At 48.2% G+C, this 15,260-nt stretch overlaps 1 protein-coding gene across 1 annotated transcript in view; it reads right to left on the bottom strand.

Moving 5' to 3' along the window:
* OCA2 (OCA2 melanosomal transmembrane protein) overlaps nucleotides 1-15,260 on the bottom strand; it is a 400,590-nt gene that overhangs the window by 167,615 nt on the left and 217,715 nt on the right. Inside the window, exon 18 of the mRNA XM_019529440.1 lies at nucleotides 14,464-14,572. Coding sequence (XP_019384985.1) covers nucleotides 14,464-14,572 — 109 coding nt within the window. The remainder of the gene's footprint in view (nucleotides 1-14,463; nucleotides 14,573-15,260) is intronic.

The raw sequence follows: 15,260 nt of genomic DNA, 5'->3' as shown, positions 1-15,260 counted from the left end.
CACCTTCAAGAGTAAATTGGATGCTTATCTTGCTGGGATCCTATGACCCCAGCTGACTTCCTGCCCTTTGGGCAGGGGGCTGGACTCAGTTGTCTTCTGAGGTCCCTTCCAGACCTAATGTCTATGAAATCTATGAAATCATTATCCTTCCCATTTAGCCCCAGCCTCGTGTTGCATGCGCAACCCATGCTGACCCCCAACTGGACCCAGAAGGAGGTTGGCAACCTCATGGTACTGTGGGGCACTGTTGACATGCAGAAGCATTTCACATGGGGTGGGCACTTGAATGCTCACATTTATAAGGCTTTGTCAAGCAGGATGCAGGAGTTAGGTCACTGCCAGTCAGCACGGTAGTACCACATTAAGGTCCCAGTGGATGGTGACTGACTACAATCATAGGTCTAGTTGTGCCCACAAGACATGGCTTTTATGTGGGAGCTGACCCATATTTTGGTGCTCTGGGACCCAAGCTGCAGCCCTGCAAGTGGCACCAAGAGGGGTGACCTGCTTGAGCACCTGCCCCACCCTTATCCCTCTGGTGCTGACACCACCCCAGAGGAGGGTCTGTCAGGCCTTTAACACTCCACCCCACCCTCCTCCCTGGTTGCTGCATCCACTGTCAGCTTGGGGAACCATGACCAGTAACTACCTCACCCTTGGTACAGACCCAGACCCTGCAGTAATGAGTGGCTGGAAACATCACTGCTGGCTGATGACAGCACCAGTTCCTCCCTGGGGGAAGCCCTGGCCAGGTGCCAGCCCAGCACACACTGCGGGCTGTGGACACTGGGTGCAACCAGTCACCCATGCTGATGGGGAAGCCTGTTCCAAGCCACCAGCCTTTCTGACCCCTGATACATAGTAATTCCTGCACTGGGGGGAGTCCCCTCCCAGTCCCCACCCCTGTCCCAGCCCCAGCCCTAGCCCCTGCCCCTACTCCCTGCATGGCTTGCCTGCACATAGTCCCCTAGCCCTAGGTTCCCCCCTCACCACAAAAGCACACAGCACACAGAGAGGTGGGACACAGTTCAGAACTCTATTGAGCAGCCTGTGTCCCTACAGCTGGGTAGGCACAGGACTCCCACATGCCAAGGAAGGCTTTGATGCTGACAGCAACGTCCCCCTTGGCTGCAAGAGAGAAGGAAGCATAGCACTGCCACAGGTAACCCTCCAGGTGGCAGCAGAGGTTGCAGAGCAGCCCAGGCTTGCCTCCCATGCCATCATAGCTCAGGGTCCTGACCCAGGAGTTCAGATGTGCCTGGGGCACCAGGAGGATATGTATCAGCAGGGCATAGTGGCTCAAGCACCCCTTCAGTCTGCACAAACAGCTAATCATGCACCGCCCGGGGCAAATTTAAAAAGGGCACACTCAGAGTGTAGCGGTGGTGTAGGGAGGGACCAGTGCTGGGGTGCCTCCCCAGAGAGGCCTCCTGTGGGGAGGGCAGAAGCTTGGTCAGCCCCTCACCCCAGTTATCTGGGAGCCCCATGAAACCCAAGCCCAGGCACCACGGGCTGACCAGCACAGCAGAGTGGTTGGCCTGCAGTGGGGGAACCAGGGTCAGGAGCCATGGCAGCAGGTGCTTCCAACAGCCTGGCCTGTCCCAACCTGGGAAGGGAGGGCAGGGGCAGGCTGCCTGTAATCAGCAGCCACCAGCCCTAGTGAAGCAAGCAAGAATGGGGGCTCACCAAGCAGCTGCCTGGTCCCAGGCCTGCCCAGCCTACTCACCACAGTCTGTGGGCACCCATGCACAACCAGCCCCCAATATGAGGCCAGGCAGTGCAGCGCATCTTATCTCTAAAATGTTGCAAACTCTCACAAAAGGCTTCTGTCTCTTGCCTCTGCAGGGCCAACATCTGGACATGGATAAGAGCCCACCAGCCCCAGCAGGGATGTGGGCTCTGGGTTGCCACCACCCACCATTGGAACCATCCAGATGTGCCAGCTGCTTCAGTGGCTGGTGGAGGTGCCAGAGGAGCACGAGGCACAGGAACAGGCTGGCAGGCTGAGGATTTCACCCAGGTGGAGATGCAGGACTGGGTGCAGTGGGACTGCTGGGCCCAAATGAAGACCCTGGAATGCCTAGAGCTACTCTGGCAGGAGGAAGACACCAACTGCCAGGCCCTGGACATCTTCCTGGGCCTGTTGGTTTTGCCCATGTCCCCAGCTTCCCAGCCTCTGTCCATGGCCCCTTGGTCCCATCCACTGCCCTGCAGCAAGCCCTCCCTGGGCTGGGGAGGAGGTCCTTAAGTGCTTCCTGCCTGCCAGACCCTCTGTCCCAGCCCCTGCCCAGACCTACTACTATCTGCCTAGCCCTGGCCACACTGCTCTCCCCCATACCACATGCCTGAAAATCAAGCCATGCATGAGGCCACCATCCACTGGGTTCATCACAGCCCCTGGACCCTCAGGGGAACATCCCAAAGCTGTGGTGCTGGGCACCTTCCCTGGGGCTCTGCCTCTTAGGCTCCCCCCATCCCCACCCATGGCTCCCCACTCTGGGTTTGAAGACCTGAAATATTGTAAATAACTTTCCATGTGTAAATAATTTTCCATTTGTAAGTTGTTTTTTTATTGTTGGTTTGTGGGGAGGGTGGTGGAAGGGCTCTGTTGGTTGAGGAAAGAGAGAAGAGGGGACTCTGTTCATAGAGGGGTTGTGTTGTTAGGGAAATAAAGTTTTTTGGTTTCAACCATGTGTGTCATAAGAGTGGTGCTGGGGATGGTCAGGGATAGGGGTTATGTGGACAGTGGGGAAGCTGGCCTGGAGCAGGGAGTACAAGAGGTGGGGGTCAGCAAGGGTCTCCTGTATCTAGTGCCCTGGCCCCCATTAACAAGTGCACAGCTCTCCTGGGGCCTGGGTGGGGGTGGGAGGGTGGCCTGCTGCCAGAAATCACTTACTACACATTAGCTTAACACATAGTAAATTTAATCATGCTTAAATGCATGTAGACAGAGTCATAGGAACCAGAGAGGGGTCAGGCAGAAATATGGAGGTGGAGGCCCTTTACCCAAACAGATTTGCATGGGCGGATCCCTCAATATTCTTGGATTTCTGAGATGGACTCCTGGTCATTTCCTGGGGACTGAGACAAAGAATAATCATACCCACTTAAAAAAAAATTCAAAAGAATTCAATAGATCCATCTTTTTTCTTGTCCTATAATCTTCTATATGGAATTGATTGCATATGAAGTTTTTTAAGGAACAAACCTCCAGAAGTTTGCCATTTTTTTCAAAGCATGCACAAATCCCAAATCATTTTGGTGCTTTTGTACAATGTAGAAACTCAACGGAGCCATTAAAGTAAGGGAGGGAAAAGATCAAAGTCCCCCCTCCCCCACCACCTCACTGCTTCTTGGTTAGGTCAGGGTGGAAACAAGCATACAAGGGAAAAAGAATCTCTGGGCAAAAATCTTTCCTAATGTGTTGTCATATACTAAACTTTTAACCTTACAAGATCCAATATATATATACACACAGTATATTAATGATTCATTATCAATCACACAACATATATGAATTAGTACAAAATGTTACTAAGGTTACAGATAAAGGAGAAGATTAATATGAATCTGTTCTTATTATTTATACTATGGCAGCATGTAGTAGAGTATTCTTCACCAGTGTGAAGAACAATGACTTCCCCTGAGAGCTTAACAAACAAAACATAATTATAATAGGGGCTATTTAGGACATCCGATGAAACAGAGGCCAAATAAAGATTATTATGGGATCCTGAACTGTCATTTTTCTACTTTCTGTTCATATAAAGTCTTATATTTAACACTGCATTAACAAAGGTATTTCCACATAATTAGAACTAAAATCAATGAACTGATACAAGAATACTGAAAAGGAAGGCACTCAGCATTTTTAAAAGGTGATAAATATACCGATTTTCTTATTTAAATTAAAATATCAGCCCTCTCAAATTATCTTCCAAGTGATTCCAAGTTCATAATGGAAAAATTGTATCAAAGGCAGGGGCTGACAAAGAATTCTATAATATTTCAGATTCAGGCTACCAAATGCAATTAAAAGTTATTAGATTTCTAATACTTTGCCTTTGTACAATACATTATTCTGCAAGATAATTAACCACTGATCTCTGATCTAGTTTAGTTTTTATGAAGAACATATTGCACAACTTTAACTGAAGCATTATGGTAAGATATGGCATATCTTAAAAAATTATCTCCACAACTAGAGAACTGAAAATCCTTGGAGATTCATGGCAAAACTATTTCTGTAACAATAATATATAACTGGTAGCTCATATTGAAGTACTGCAATTTGAAATTCAACAATAAGCTCCTTTGCTATGAGGCTGTATAACATGGGCCAAGCAGCTGGGTACTGTAGCAGAGGCTATCAAGCCCAAGTAAAAAATCCTGTGTGTGGCTGGGGAGCCATGTGACAGGAAAGGGTGGGGCTTCAGGGCACATAAAATGGGGGCTTGAGACCAAACAGGAAGTCTGGTCCTGCATGTTGCAGGGAGAGGAGCTCCTGAGAGAAGGGCAGGCACCCAAGCCACCCAAGAAAGCCGGGTGGGAGGGCTCCACAGGAAATATGGTCTGCGGGGAACCTTGAGCCAAAATGGGGAGACTTTTAGTTTGTGAAGCAGCTTGCTTGTATTTATGTTGCTGCTGTTTATGTGAAGATTGGAAAACTGGATTGTAGTTATGGGGAACATGTGGAGACCATTAGGGGTGGCTGGTGGGGCCCTGCAGGGTGTGGCACCAGCCCCACAACAAATTCCGGTGGGCTGGAGGACACAGGAGGGGCAGGAACTGCTGTTGCACAGTACCTGGTCAAAGGCAAGGGCATCAGGAGGTAGGGCAGATTTCAACTCCTGGACCAGATGGCAGGTTGCATGTGTCATGGATAGACCCATGCATGAGGCCAGTGCAGTGGGGTCCACCCACTCCTACAAATTGTGATCTAGGAGGTCTCCAATATGGGTGACACCAGCTAGGATCAACCTCTGTTGCAACCAGGGCACCTCTACCATTGGCACCTCCAGACATCCACCAGGGAGTAGTCCATCAGGATCTCCCTGAGGACGCACATAGCAGGCTGGTTCCACTCCCTGCCTGACTAGTCTCACACATCTAGGGTGATGTTTAAGTCCCTGCCGAGGACCAGGCACTTGAAAGGGTTGAGGTGCCAATGCATGTGGCTGCCCGGTGGAAGAAATCTGCCAACTCCAGGTCCCCTGCAGGGACATACACGTTCAGAAGGTTCAGGACCAGCCCCTGCACCTGGACCCAGAGGTGCAGCAGGCAACCCAGCACCATTTCAACTTCCTGGAGAACCTCCAGCTGCAGGCCTGGGGAGAACAGGGTGGGCACCCTGCAAGAGGTGGCCAACAGGTGACTAACAAAGACCCTATCTGCCCACTCCAGCCTCCAATCAGGTTATTTGGCTCAAGTTGTCAGGGTCTCCTGCAAGAATACCATGGGGTACCCTCCATCCTGAAGGAAGGAGAGCACCTGACACCTCCAGAGACCCTTCCTGGAGCTGTGGACATTGAGGGTCATGATCTTAAACAATCTCATGGCTGGGGGGCTGGAGTAAAAGATTCATCAGGGGCCTTGCTCATCACAATGCCCAGTGTGGGGCCTGCCGGCTCGCATATTACCCTCCCATACATATAGAGGGCATCTATGAAACTGCAGGCCTACCGATAGACCTGAGCATTGCAGCTTTTAGGCTACTTGCCTTCCCCTGCCAGAGCCCTTGCAGTGGTGATGATGCTGTCCAAATCTCCCCAGTGGTCCAAGTGGTACCTTGCTGGTGGAACAGAGGGTTTAGTCATGGTCAAGAGATGCAAGTAGCTCATCTCTGGGGACTGCTAGGACCAAGAAGTCTGCAGTCTCCATGGAGCCTGCTGGTTCTCAGGTGTCCTCCTCCTGGTCCTGAGGCTCAGTGGGCTCCTCAGGCACCATCTGAACCCCCCGGTCTGCTAAGAGATTGGGAGAGCTCTGCAGCCCCATGGGACAGATGTGGAGGTAAGGGTGGGAATAGGGCTCCTTTACAAGATGGTGGGGTAGAACTGGGACCCTAGGGGGGTCCATGCAGGGTCCCCAACAAGATCAGCCTGTTGATGAGGAGACCCCACAGTGACCCCTTCTTGTGCAGGACTATGGGGTAGGTTGAAGGTGAGGTTCTTCTGGGAGGGGAAGGAAAAAGACCCATCAGACATCAGGGTGGCTTCAGTGTCTGCCTTGGGGCCCTGGGAAAGGGGACCTCCCCACTCAAGACTCACCGGGGTGAGCCCCAGGGCCTCTGTATCCCCCAGATGAGGAGGAGGAGGCCCCACTACAAGGCCTCCCTTTGGGTAGGCTGAGGCCAAGGCCTCGGTGCCCGTGGTTTCAGGGGGTAGAGCCTGGTCAGCAGAATGAGGGGCTTCCTCCATGGGCTCCTGTTCGGGACTATCTAGCAGCCCCAAAACCTCCTCCACAGGGATCACTTATTTGATCTTTCCTGGGAGTGGGGTGTCAGGCACAGCTGGGGAGGCCTCTGGAGGCTGGGATGCTCCTTCCCCCTGTGTGGTGGTCTTGGGAGTGGGAGAGGAGTCCTCCACATCAGAGGGCTTCAGCCGCACCCAGACCTTTCTCTTGCCTTTATACTCAGAGGGGACATTCACCCACTCAGCCATGGGGTGTGGTCCTCAGGTGGACAGGCTCCAGTAAGAGAGGGTGAGGGTGGGGGGGCAGCCATGACAGAGGCATGTTGGCCCTGCTCCCTCTCCCCCTTTGGTTGCTGCTGCCCTCCCCAGAACTCCACCAAGCTTGGTTGGGGGGCAGGGTCCTTTGAGATCATGGGGTGGCTTGTAGTTGAGGCTGGGGTGCCAGTGGGGCCTCAGGGGGGAGGGATGCCAGTGGTAGGGGCACCCCTCTTCCCAGTGTGACCCACAGATGCCCTCCCCATCTGGCCCATGGGGCACTCATGATGCATGTGCCTCGGGGTACGGCACTGGAAGCACCACAAGTCCCTTCATGTACAGAAAATCCTCACCATGGCCCCCTGGTAAGGAATTGCAAGGCACCCCTCAGCCTCCAAACGCAGTCCCACCACCAGCTGGATCATAACCTGGTGATGGAAAGAGCACATGTGGTGAAGGCCAGGGTCTCAGCACCCCATTGAGAGGGCCACCATTGGGGAAATAACTCTCCCCAGGGTTTGGAGCTGGGGGAAGCACAGCCCAACTGGGGATATAAGGAGGGATGGAGCTGAGGAACACCCTGGTCCCCAGCTCTTCTAAAGGCTCAAGGGGGATGTATTCGCCCTCCACCACGAGCCTCCTTTCTTCCGCCTCTTGTGCAGCGGATTCCGAGGCAAGGAAAAAGACCCCCTTGCCATCAAATCAGGAGGCCGCCACAATCTTGGGGGCCCCCGCTAGCCAAGCCAGGGCCTGCACCCAGGTCTCAAAGTGCAGATTCTCCTGCTTGAGCAGTTGGCACTTCAGCCCATGTCTGCAAGTAAGTGCCAGAAAGGGGGCCTCGCTACCTGAGCTGGAAGAGCTGGTGGTGGAGGGTCCAGGCCCCCTGGCTTCAAGTCTCCCCACAGCTGCCTGTGCATAGCTGAGGTTCTCCCCCAGGGGGGCTCATTGGTGGGGCTGGGGCTAGGCCCAGAGACAGGTTGAGTGGGTGTGCTGGCTGGTGTAGTGCACCTGGTCCCCTCAGGCACTGGTAGTCTCAGCTTGGGGGTAGGGCCCTTGTCCTTGCCACTTCCAGCTGTGGAGGAGGCTGAAGACAAGCCCTAACCACTGTCCTTGCCCTTGGTCCCTGATGATGGGAGAGAGGGCTTGGGAACCCCTCCAGGGGAGGCCTGGCCATGGGAGACTCCCTGGTCCTGTTGACCCCCTACCAGAGTCCCACCTGCCCCTGCAGCAGAAGTTGTAGGCTTCTCCACCCCCAGAGGAGGTTGGTCAGACTCTGCCTCTGGGGTGGAGGCTGCAGGGTCATGCATCCCTTTGGGGGCTTGGTTAGGATCTGTACCCATAGTATGGACTGCAGGAAGGTCTGTGGGGGCATCTTCCCCCCCAGAAGGTTCATGCTATGCCATTGTTTCATATGAGGGCAGGGAGGATAATAAAGAAAAACAAAACATCCAGTGTGGCTAGTGAATCTAGTAGGGGCATGCTGGGGTTGTGGGGGAGGAGGTGGGTAGGGAGGAAGGGGGCGGAAGGTCACTGAGCTACAGCCCCACAGGAAAAAAAAATCAGGAGGGCTATGCTTTGAGAATATGATGGAGGGGGAACACAAAGGCTGGAAAAACTCGAGCTGGCTTACTCAGCCACACAACAAACACCAGGGCAAGGGGAGTGGACCACAGGACTTACCACACAAGGGCAAGAACACACAGGGAAGGCTACTGAGGCAGATGTAAAAGATGTTTGTAGAGGTGGAGAGGTTTTGTTGAAGATCTATCGAGAAGCCCCTCAGGCCTCCAGCCAGGTGCTCAGCAGCAGAGCAGTAGGCAGGAAGACAAAGCAGGATCAGATGTAGTGAGGTAACTGTGGGGGAGGGCAGGAGCAGTCAGTCAATTAGGAAGTAATCTAATGCAGGTGTAGTGTCAGGTGGTGCAAGGTGGTGCAGCAAGGAATCCCCTTCTCTCCTGAGAGGGGGCAGCAGCAGCAGCAACAACGGCAGCAGCAGCAACAGCAACAGCACATCCAATTCAGCCACTCAGGGTGTGCTTCTGGTGAAAATGGAGGTTAAGGCCAAGGCAGCTGGGGCAGGCAAGGCACCTTTAGGCTCCAACAGTGATGGTGGGGGAGGAGGGGCCCACAGGCAGTGCAGGCTCCCTCCCCAGACTGTTCTATGACCATGGCTTGGCAGCAGGCTGGACAGCAGGCCAGAACAGGGGTGCAGAAGCCCAAGGCAGGAAGGGGTTTGGCCAACTTACTCCCAAAAGTTCTGAGACCAAGCCAGCAGTTAGCAGTAGCCAGAGGCAGGAAAGGGCCTGGCCATCTTCTTCCCAGAAGCTCCTGACACCAAGCACAGGTTCTGGCCCCAGGCTCTAGCTCCCCCTGGCTGCAGATCCGGGAGGAGCCAGGCAAGGTTATTTTGCCCCAAATGGCACAATTTGCTCCGCAACAAAGTGCATATCCAAGCACGTGCACTGAGACAAAAAGCCCCAGCTCAAATTTGCACTGCTTCTATTTGAGCCGCTCAAATTTGAGCTTCTATTTGAGCTGCTCAGATCTGCACTGCTTCTATTTGAGCTGCTGCAAACACACATGCTTGCATGTGTGGATGTGCCCATGGAGTCAGAGCTTCACAGGCAAAGAACAGCTTTCAAGCTCTCTCTCCACATCTTGGGACAAATCCTAACCACCAAGGGGTGGAAGGAATCTCTGCTATCACCCCAGCCCTTTGTTTCTTTTACTTTCCTTATGCCCAGAAACATTTTTTCCTTTGAAGGTAAATGGAATATTTTATTTGAGAGAAAAGGGAAATTTCCCCCTACCTCCCTTTTTTTTTTTTTTAGCAGGAAAACAAAAAAGCAAAAACAAAGAGAATATAATTTCAAGTCAATCCAAACAGTTATTTTTTTATGATTTGGCCACCAGAACAAAAATAAATATTACTTCTTAACCCAAATTGGTCAGCAACCTTTTCTAGGCTGCAGGCTGGAATAACTCAGTGTTAGAGGCAGGTGGGAAAGTTGGTCCTATGACCCAGCTGCCATCACTGCTTTTCCCCACAGCAGTACAGGAAACTGACTGCCACAGAAGCCCCTTATGGCTGAATGCCATCAAAGCCCCATGTTCACAGGCTGTCCTGCTCATGTGATACAAGTTGTCAACTACTGGGTCAGACTTTGAACTTCCCTATTAGGGATTTAGGTATGAGTCATAATGCCCAATGGTGCAAGAGGCTGTGGGACAAGTCCTTCTGAGGCACAACAGTTCTGTCTGTGAGTCCATCATGGCACCACTCAACACATAGCAAAGGTGGTGAAAAAAATCACAAGTCTGTGAGGTCTAACAGCTGCCTCTTTCCCTGCCTGGCTTCAGGAAACTAGGCAGTAGTATAGGGTGTACATATTTTCTTAAACCCTTCTCATACCTGTCACTTCACAAGTATGATGTCATAATTAAAAGTAGGCAGTGCTAGAACCCCAAATGAAAAGCAGACAGTGCTAAAATCAGAGTAGTACATAGGCGAAGCTAAACTGTTGATAAGCATATAATTAATACTACATGATTTGATACTATGAATGAAGGAATAAGCAGATCTAATTTTGGTGGGCTTTTTAATATGACAGTTGTGACATTAATTTAAATAATCAAGCACCAGTAGCCCAGGCCAGAATATCAACAAGCTCAAAAGAGAAAAAAGATGGGATCAACAGGAGAGAAGGATCTGTCCCCTGCTCAGACTGATAAATATACCAAGCCAACTACTGGTAACTAATTATAATGATTTGAGTGATTGTAAAAATACTGGCTTTAATCAACAATGTTTAAACTGAAAATATGTGGCTGCATATGTGTCTGTGCCTCTGTGTGTGGTAGGGGGCAGGCATGGGGCGGGGTATCTATCTGTCTCTAACTGCATGTATGTGCATATGTGACCAGATCTCAGATGTGTGTGTGCATGTAAATAAAGCTAATTTTAAAATATGTGTACATGTGTGTGTGCACGTGCACACTCATACTTTGAGGTGCTCCTGCATCTTGAGTCAACTGTGGCAGATACTGTTATAAAGTCCACCCCCCAATATCCTGAAAGAGATCCCTCGCCAATACCTCCTATCTTAAAAGAAGTCCAGAGTGCCAATCAAGAAAACCAAAAACAACAAAGCTACTGGATCAGATGGCATACCTGAATAACCCAGTCAGGACCTACTAATTCCCCCATAGAAAAAAAGCATGATAACCACCAACAGCTTTAAATTGAACTTTAAGGCTGGTGGGAAAGAACTGGTACTGAGATTCCACAAATTTATTCTTTGAATTTGGAACAACAAAGAGGTCCCTGGGGACCTGAGGAATGTGAACATTCTCACTGACTTCAATAAAGGAAATAAGTCCATGTGCAGGAATTAACCCTCATCAGGGATAATCCTTGCTTGTGTCCTCCTGAACCATCTTCCACCTCTTCCTGAGGAAGTTCTGTTGGAATTTCAGTGAGGTTTCAGACTATCCCATGAGGCAACTGACATAATCGTTGTTGCCCACAACATCCAAGAAAAGCATTAGGAACAACATCAGGATCTGTACATGGCCTTCATTGACCTCATTAAGGCCCTTGACTGCATCAGTCATGAAGCATCATGGAAAGTACTAGGCAGATTTGGATGCCCCTAAAAATATATCAAGTTCCTGATGCTTCTCTGTCACCAGATGACTACAACTGTTCTTCGTAGTGGATCAGAGACTGATCCATTTGTCATGGGGTCAAGCAAGGATGATTCATCGTCCAATTCTGTTCTGCATTTTTTTGACCGTCATCCTGCTTCTTGTTAAGGACTGCCTCCCTTCCAGAATTGGCACTGAACAACAAATGGATGGAGTGCTCTTCAATCTGGAACATTTTGTTCAAAGACCAAAGTATTCAAAACAACTATCCTTGATCTTCAATACACTGACAACTATGCCATCCTTGCACACACACAGGAAAACCATGCTGAAGCTCTTGGCAGAAGCCTACCAATCTTTGGGCCTGTCAACATTGAGAAATCAAGTTCTCTATCAGCCTTGCTCCAGGCCATGAATGTGAGCCCCTTCCTCAAATTACCATTGAAGGAAAGACCCTGGAGGTAATCAAGTACTTCCCTTACCTTGGTAGGTACCTCTCTCAGAGCATGAACAATGATGAAGAGATCTAATACAGTGTCTGGTGTTCAAGAGACTCTTTCAGAAAATTGCTTCAGCATGCTTTTATTGATCACAATCTCCAGAAAAACAACAGGATCCAGATCTAAAAGGTAGTCACTATTCTCACTCTCCTCTATGGATCTGAAACATGGGTGGCCTACCACTGTCATCTCAAGAGCCTGGAGGGGTATTACTAATGATGCACAAATGCCAGCATCCTTGCTGAAGCCAATATTACCATCATTGAGTTGGTGATCCTCAAACATTTCAAGCATTGTGTGTAGATGCCAAACTCTCAACTCTGAAGCAGTGAGCGCTGTTTGAGAAAGGGGCGTGAGGGGCACAAGCCTGGCTGGGGATACAGCCCAGCCTACGGGGGAGGGAGGGGAGAGTGCTGCCCCCCCAGACAAACCCTGGCTGGGGTTTGGGACCAGGAACGGGGGGATTAAACACCCCTTCCCCTGCTTAAACTTACTGCTAGCTGCAAATGTGGAGTACAAATCCCAGAGGCACCTAGAAGCAGGAAGAGGAAATGATGAGCAAACCTGAAGATTCCTGCTGCTGTGATTTTGGGCTGCAAATTCCAGAGACCTCAGGAGCAGCAGGATGAGGACATGAACACACAGCCAGAGAACCTGCTCTAGTACCCCCGGCCTTTGGCCTGAGCCACTGCAGGCATGTGGCTGCATTTCCTGTATCAAAAGTAAATGTCTGTTCACTTCTGTTTCAATTTAATCTGTGCAGTTTAGACTAACCTGCAAAGACTGAATTGATTCAGCCTCAGGCTTTTTGACTGTTTGTGTCTAGCCCAAGAGATCCAGAGGTTTAATTAGCTGTATCATAAAGTTTGAGTTGATGTTCTGAGGGAAAATCCCTGCACGGACATTACTAGGCAGAGAAATATAAAAATTCTCCATACTCATTTTAACCTCTTCTGTCTTCTTCAACAAAACTAAGGCTTTCTTTTTCTTAAATATATATTATAGACTTCAGAGGCTTCCATCCAGCTGTTGAATTTGGGAAGCCAACCCCAACCATTTTACCAGAAATACTTTTTTTTCCTGCCCTTTTCTCTACATTTTTTTTTCAATTTTGTAAATGCTGTCCTGCTTTGGGTTAACTTTTTCTAATTCTCAGGGCAAAATAAGTTCCATTAATCATATCCCCACTATAATCTTTTAACTTCAGTGTAAATCTCTGCTCCTGGTCAAAGCATTATCCATTATAAAGATTTCCACAGTGTATGAATGTAACCTTTTTCAAACCTTCACAGGGTCACCTTTTATAAAGGGAAGAGCTGTCTCCTTAGTTTTAAAGCTGTCCCCAAATTCTCCACACATACAGAGAATTTATAAGAGTAACATCAATAGGCTTACACCATCTAGTTCTGTGATAACTCTGATTTTAAGTTTTTATAAAGACAGGTGACACATCAATGAAGTGATGGGCATTATGAGCTGTAAAATACCTCTATATCTTAGATTTCAAAGTTCTGTTAAAATATTCCATGATCCCTGCTTTCAATTCATTATTAGTAACAAAGTGGCATATCCCAGAGGTCTTCAACAAATTGCTCAGAGGCCTGTTTAAAAAGTCTTTTCCAAGATTGGTCCATAATTTTTGCAATATGCGGTTGGTGTCAGAAAATGATTTAAGAGCCTAGGATATATCACAACCTGTCTTCTCTTTTAGACCTAGGGCCCATGCAGGTTTAGAAAATATATCTATCACTGTTAAAATGTACTTAAATCTGTCATTGCGTTTGTCAGGCTGCTGCATATCCACCAGATGTGCCTGCCACTGGACATCCACATCTGAAACAATGGTTCTGTTTCTTTTAAAATGGTATGTGCTGGTTTATGTAGAGTACAAGAATCCTAATCTAAAAGCCATGATATCATGCATCTTCTATTCAAGGTTTCTGGAGCTTTTCAACCTTGTAATAAAGAGCTTCCAGCTGCTCTGGGTTTCTAATAAAATCGACATTTTTGGCCCTTCAAGTAAGAAAATCAAGCATCGGTGTGTATGTTGTTACACACTCCAAGGTTTTAATACACAAAGTATTATCAGCTCATAGAAGCGTTGCTTGCAAAAGAAAAAATAATACTGTCAGACGTGAGGCTCAAACCCATTTGCGCAATAGAATTTAAGTCACACACCTCAACCACTCAGTCAAAGCATCTTGGGATCTTTAATATTGAACTTTGATGTACCAAAGGCCATTAAAAATCATGAATATGCCCATGGATTGATCCAAATGACTTGTGTCCGACTAAAGTATATCATCTAAAAAAAATCCAGTCCTGGCTTTAAGTCAGTAAGAGAGAGTGTGCAGACAGGCATCAAGGAATCTCACCCTGCTGTTATTGTTTTTGCTATAGAACCGTCTACTAAGCAGTGGGAAAGCCAGTAAGTGGAAGTTACCTGCATACTTGTCACTAGTACTGGTTTGGTTAAGACCTGCCAAGGTTTCAAAAATGGCTTCTGGGAAGCTGTCCTGAAAAGTATTAAGGGACTGCATGGCAGAGATACATGTAGTAACGAAGAAACGACCTATGTACTCAGACCCAAATTCAAAAGGAACATTTTTATTAAGCCTTCTCATCAAATCAAGCAAAGAAGTTAGACTTACCAAGATTGAGATGAATGCCCGGAATGAATGAATTGACAAAGAACATAAGGATGACAAATCCCAGCACAGTCAGGCATTTGATAAGAAGAATTTTGTCTGTTATTCTGTGCTGCAAGTAAAAAAATATTCACAAAGTGTTACAGAAGTAATCACTTACTATGTACAGAGTACACATTTTTAATCCAGCATCTTTTGGTAAACTGTAAATGTCTCTTTCTGCACTGTATGCATAGTAAAAGAAACAAAAAAAAAATCTTGCAAAAAAAACTTTCAATTTTCGTGGGAAAAAGAAGATTCTATAAAAATGTTATTTTATACAAAAAAGATTTCAGATGGATCTTCAACTTCTAACTGCAATTGGTATGTAATATATAACAACTAAAATCTATTTTAATAAATAAAAGCAATTTCATTATTGCACTGTTTCAGTGGTTCCAGTTTAGCTAAGACAACTGTTAATTAAAGCCTCTTGCTGCAAGTATGAATAGCAGGAATATACAAATCACAGCTACTGAAAATGTTTGTGGTTATTCAGCAAACCTACCGCATACTGTACAATTGTGGCCCTGAAAACTACAAAATAATCCCAGAGTTTACCTATTCACCCCCAGATGCTACTTCTATCATTCACCATTCTAATACCCATTTTCTTCCTAACTTCTACATTCCTCTTCTCTGATTTCTCCTTCTCATCTACTGTCTTCCAATTCTCTTTTCAGTCTCATAGTTTCATAGTTTCTAGGGTCAGAAGGGACCTGAGTAGATCATCTAGTCCCACCCCCTGCCATGGCAGGAAA

This window comes from Crocodylus porosus, unplaced genomic scaffold, assembly GCF_001723895.1.
Source record: "Crocodylus porosus isolate Cpor-Errol unplaced genomic scaffold, CroPor_comp1, whole genome shotgun sequence".
Lineage (NCBI taxonomy): Eukaryota > Metazoa > Chordata > Crocodylia > Crocodylidae > Crocodylus > Crocodylus porosus.
The sequence above is the reverse complement of the archived record's forward strand: the minus strand, read 5'-3'. Positions and strand labels throughout refer to the sequence as shown.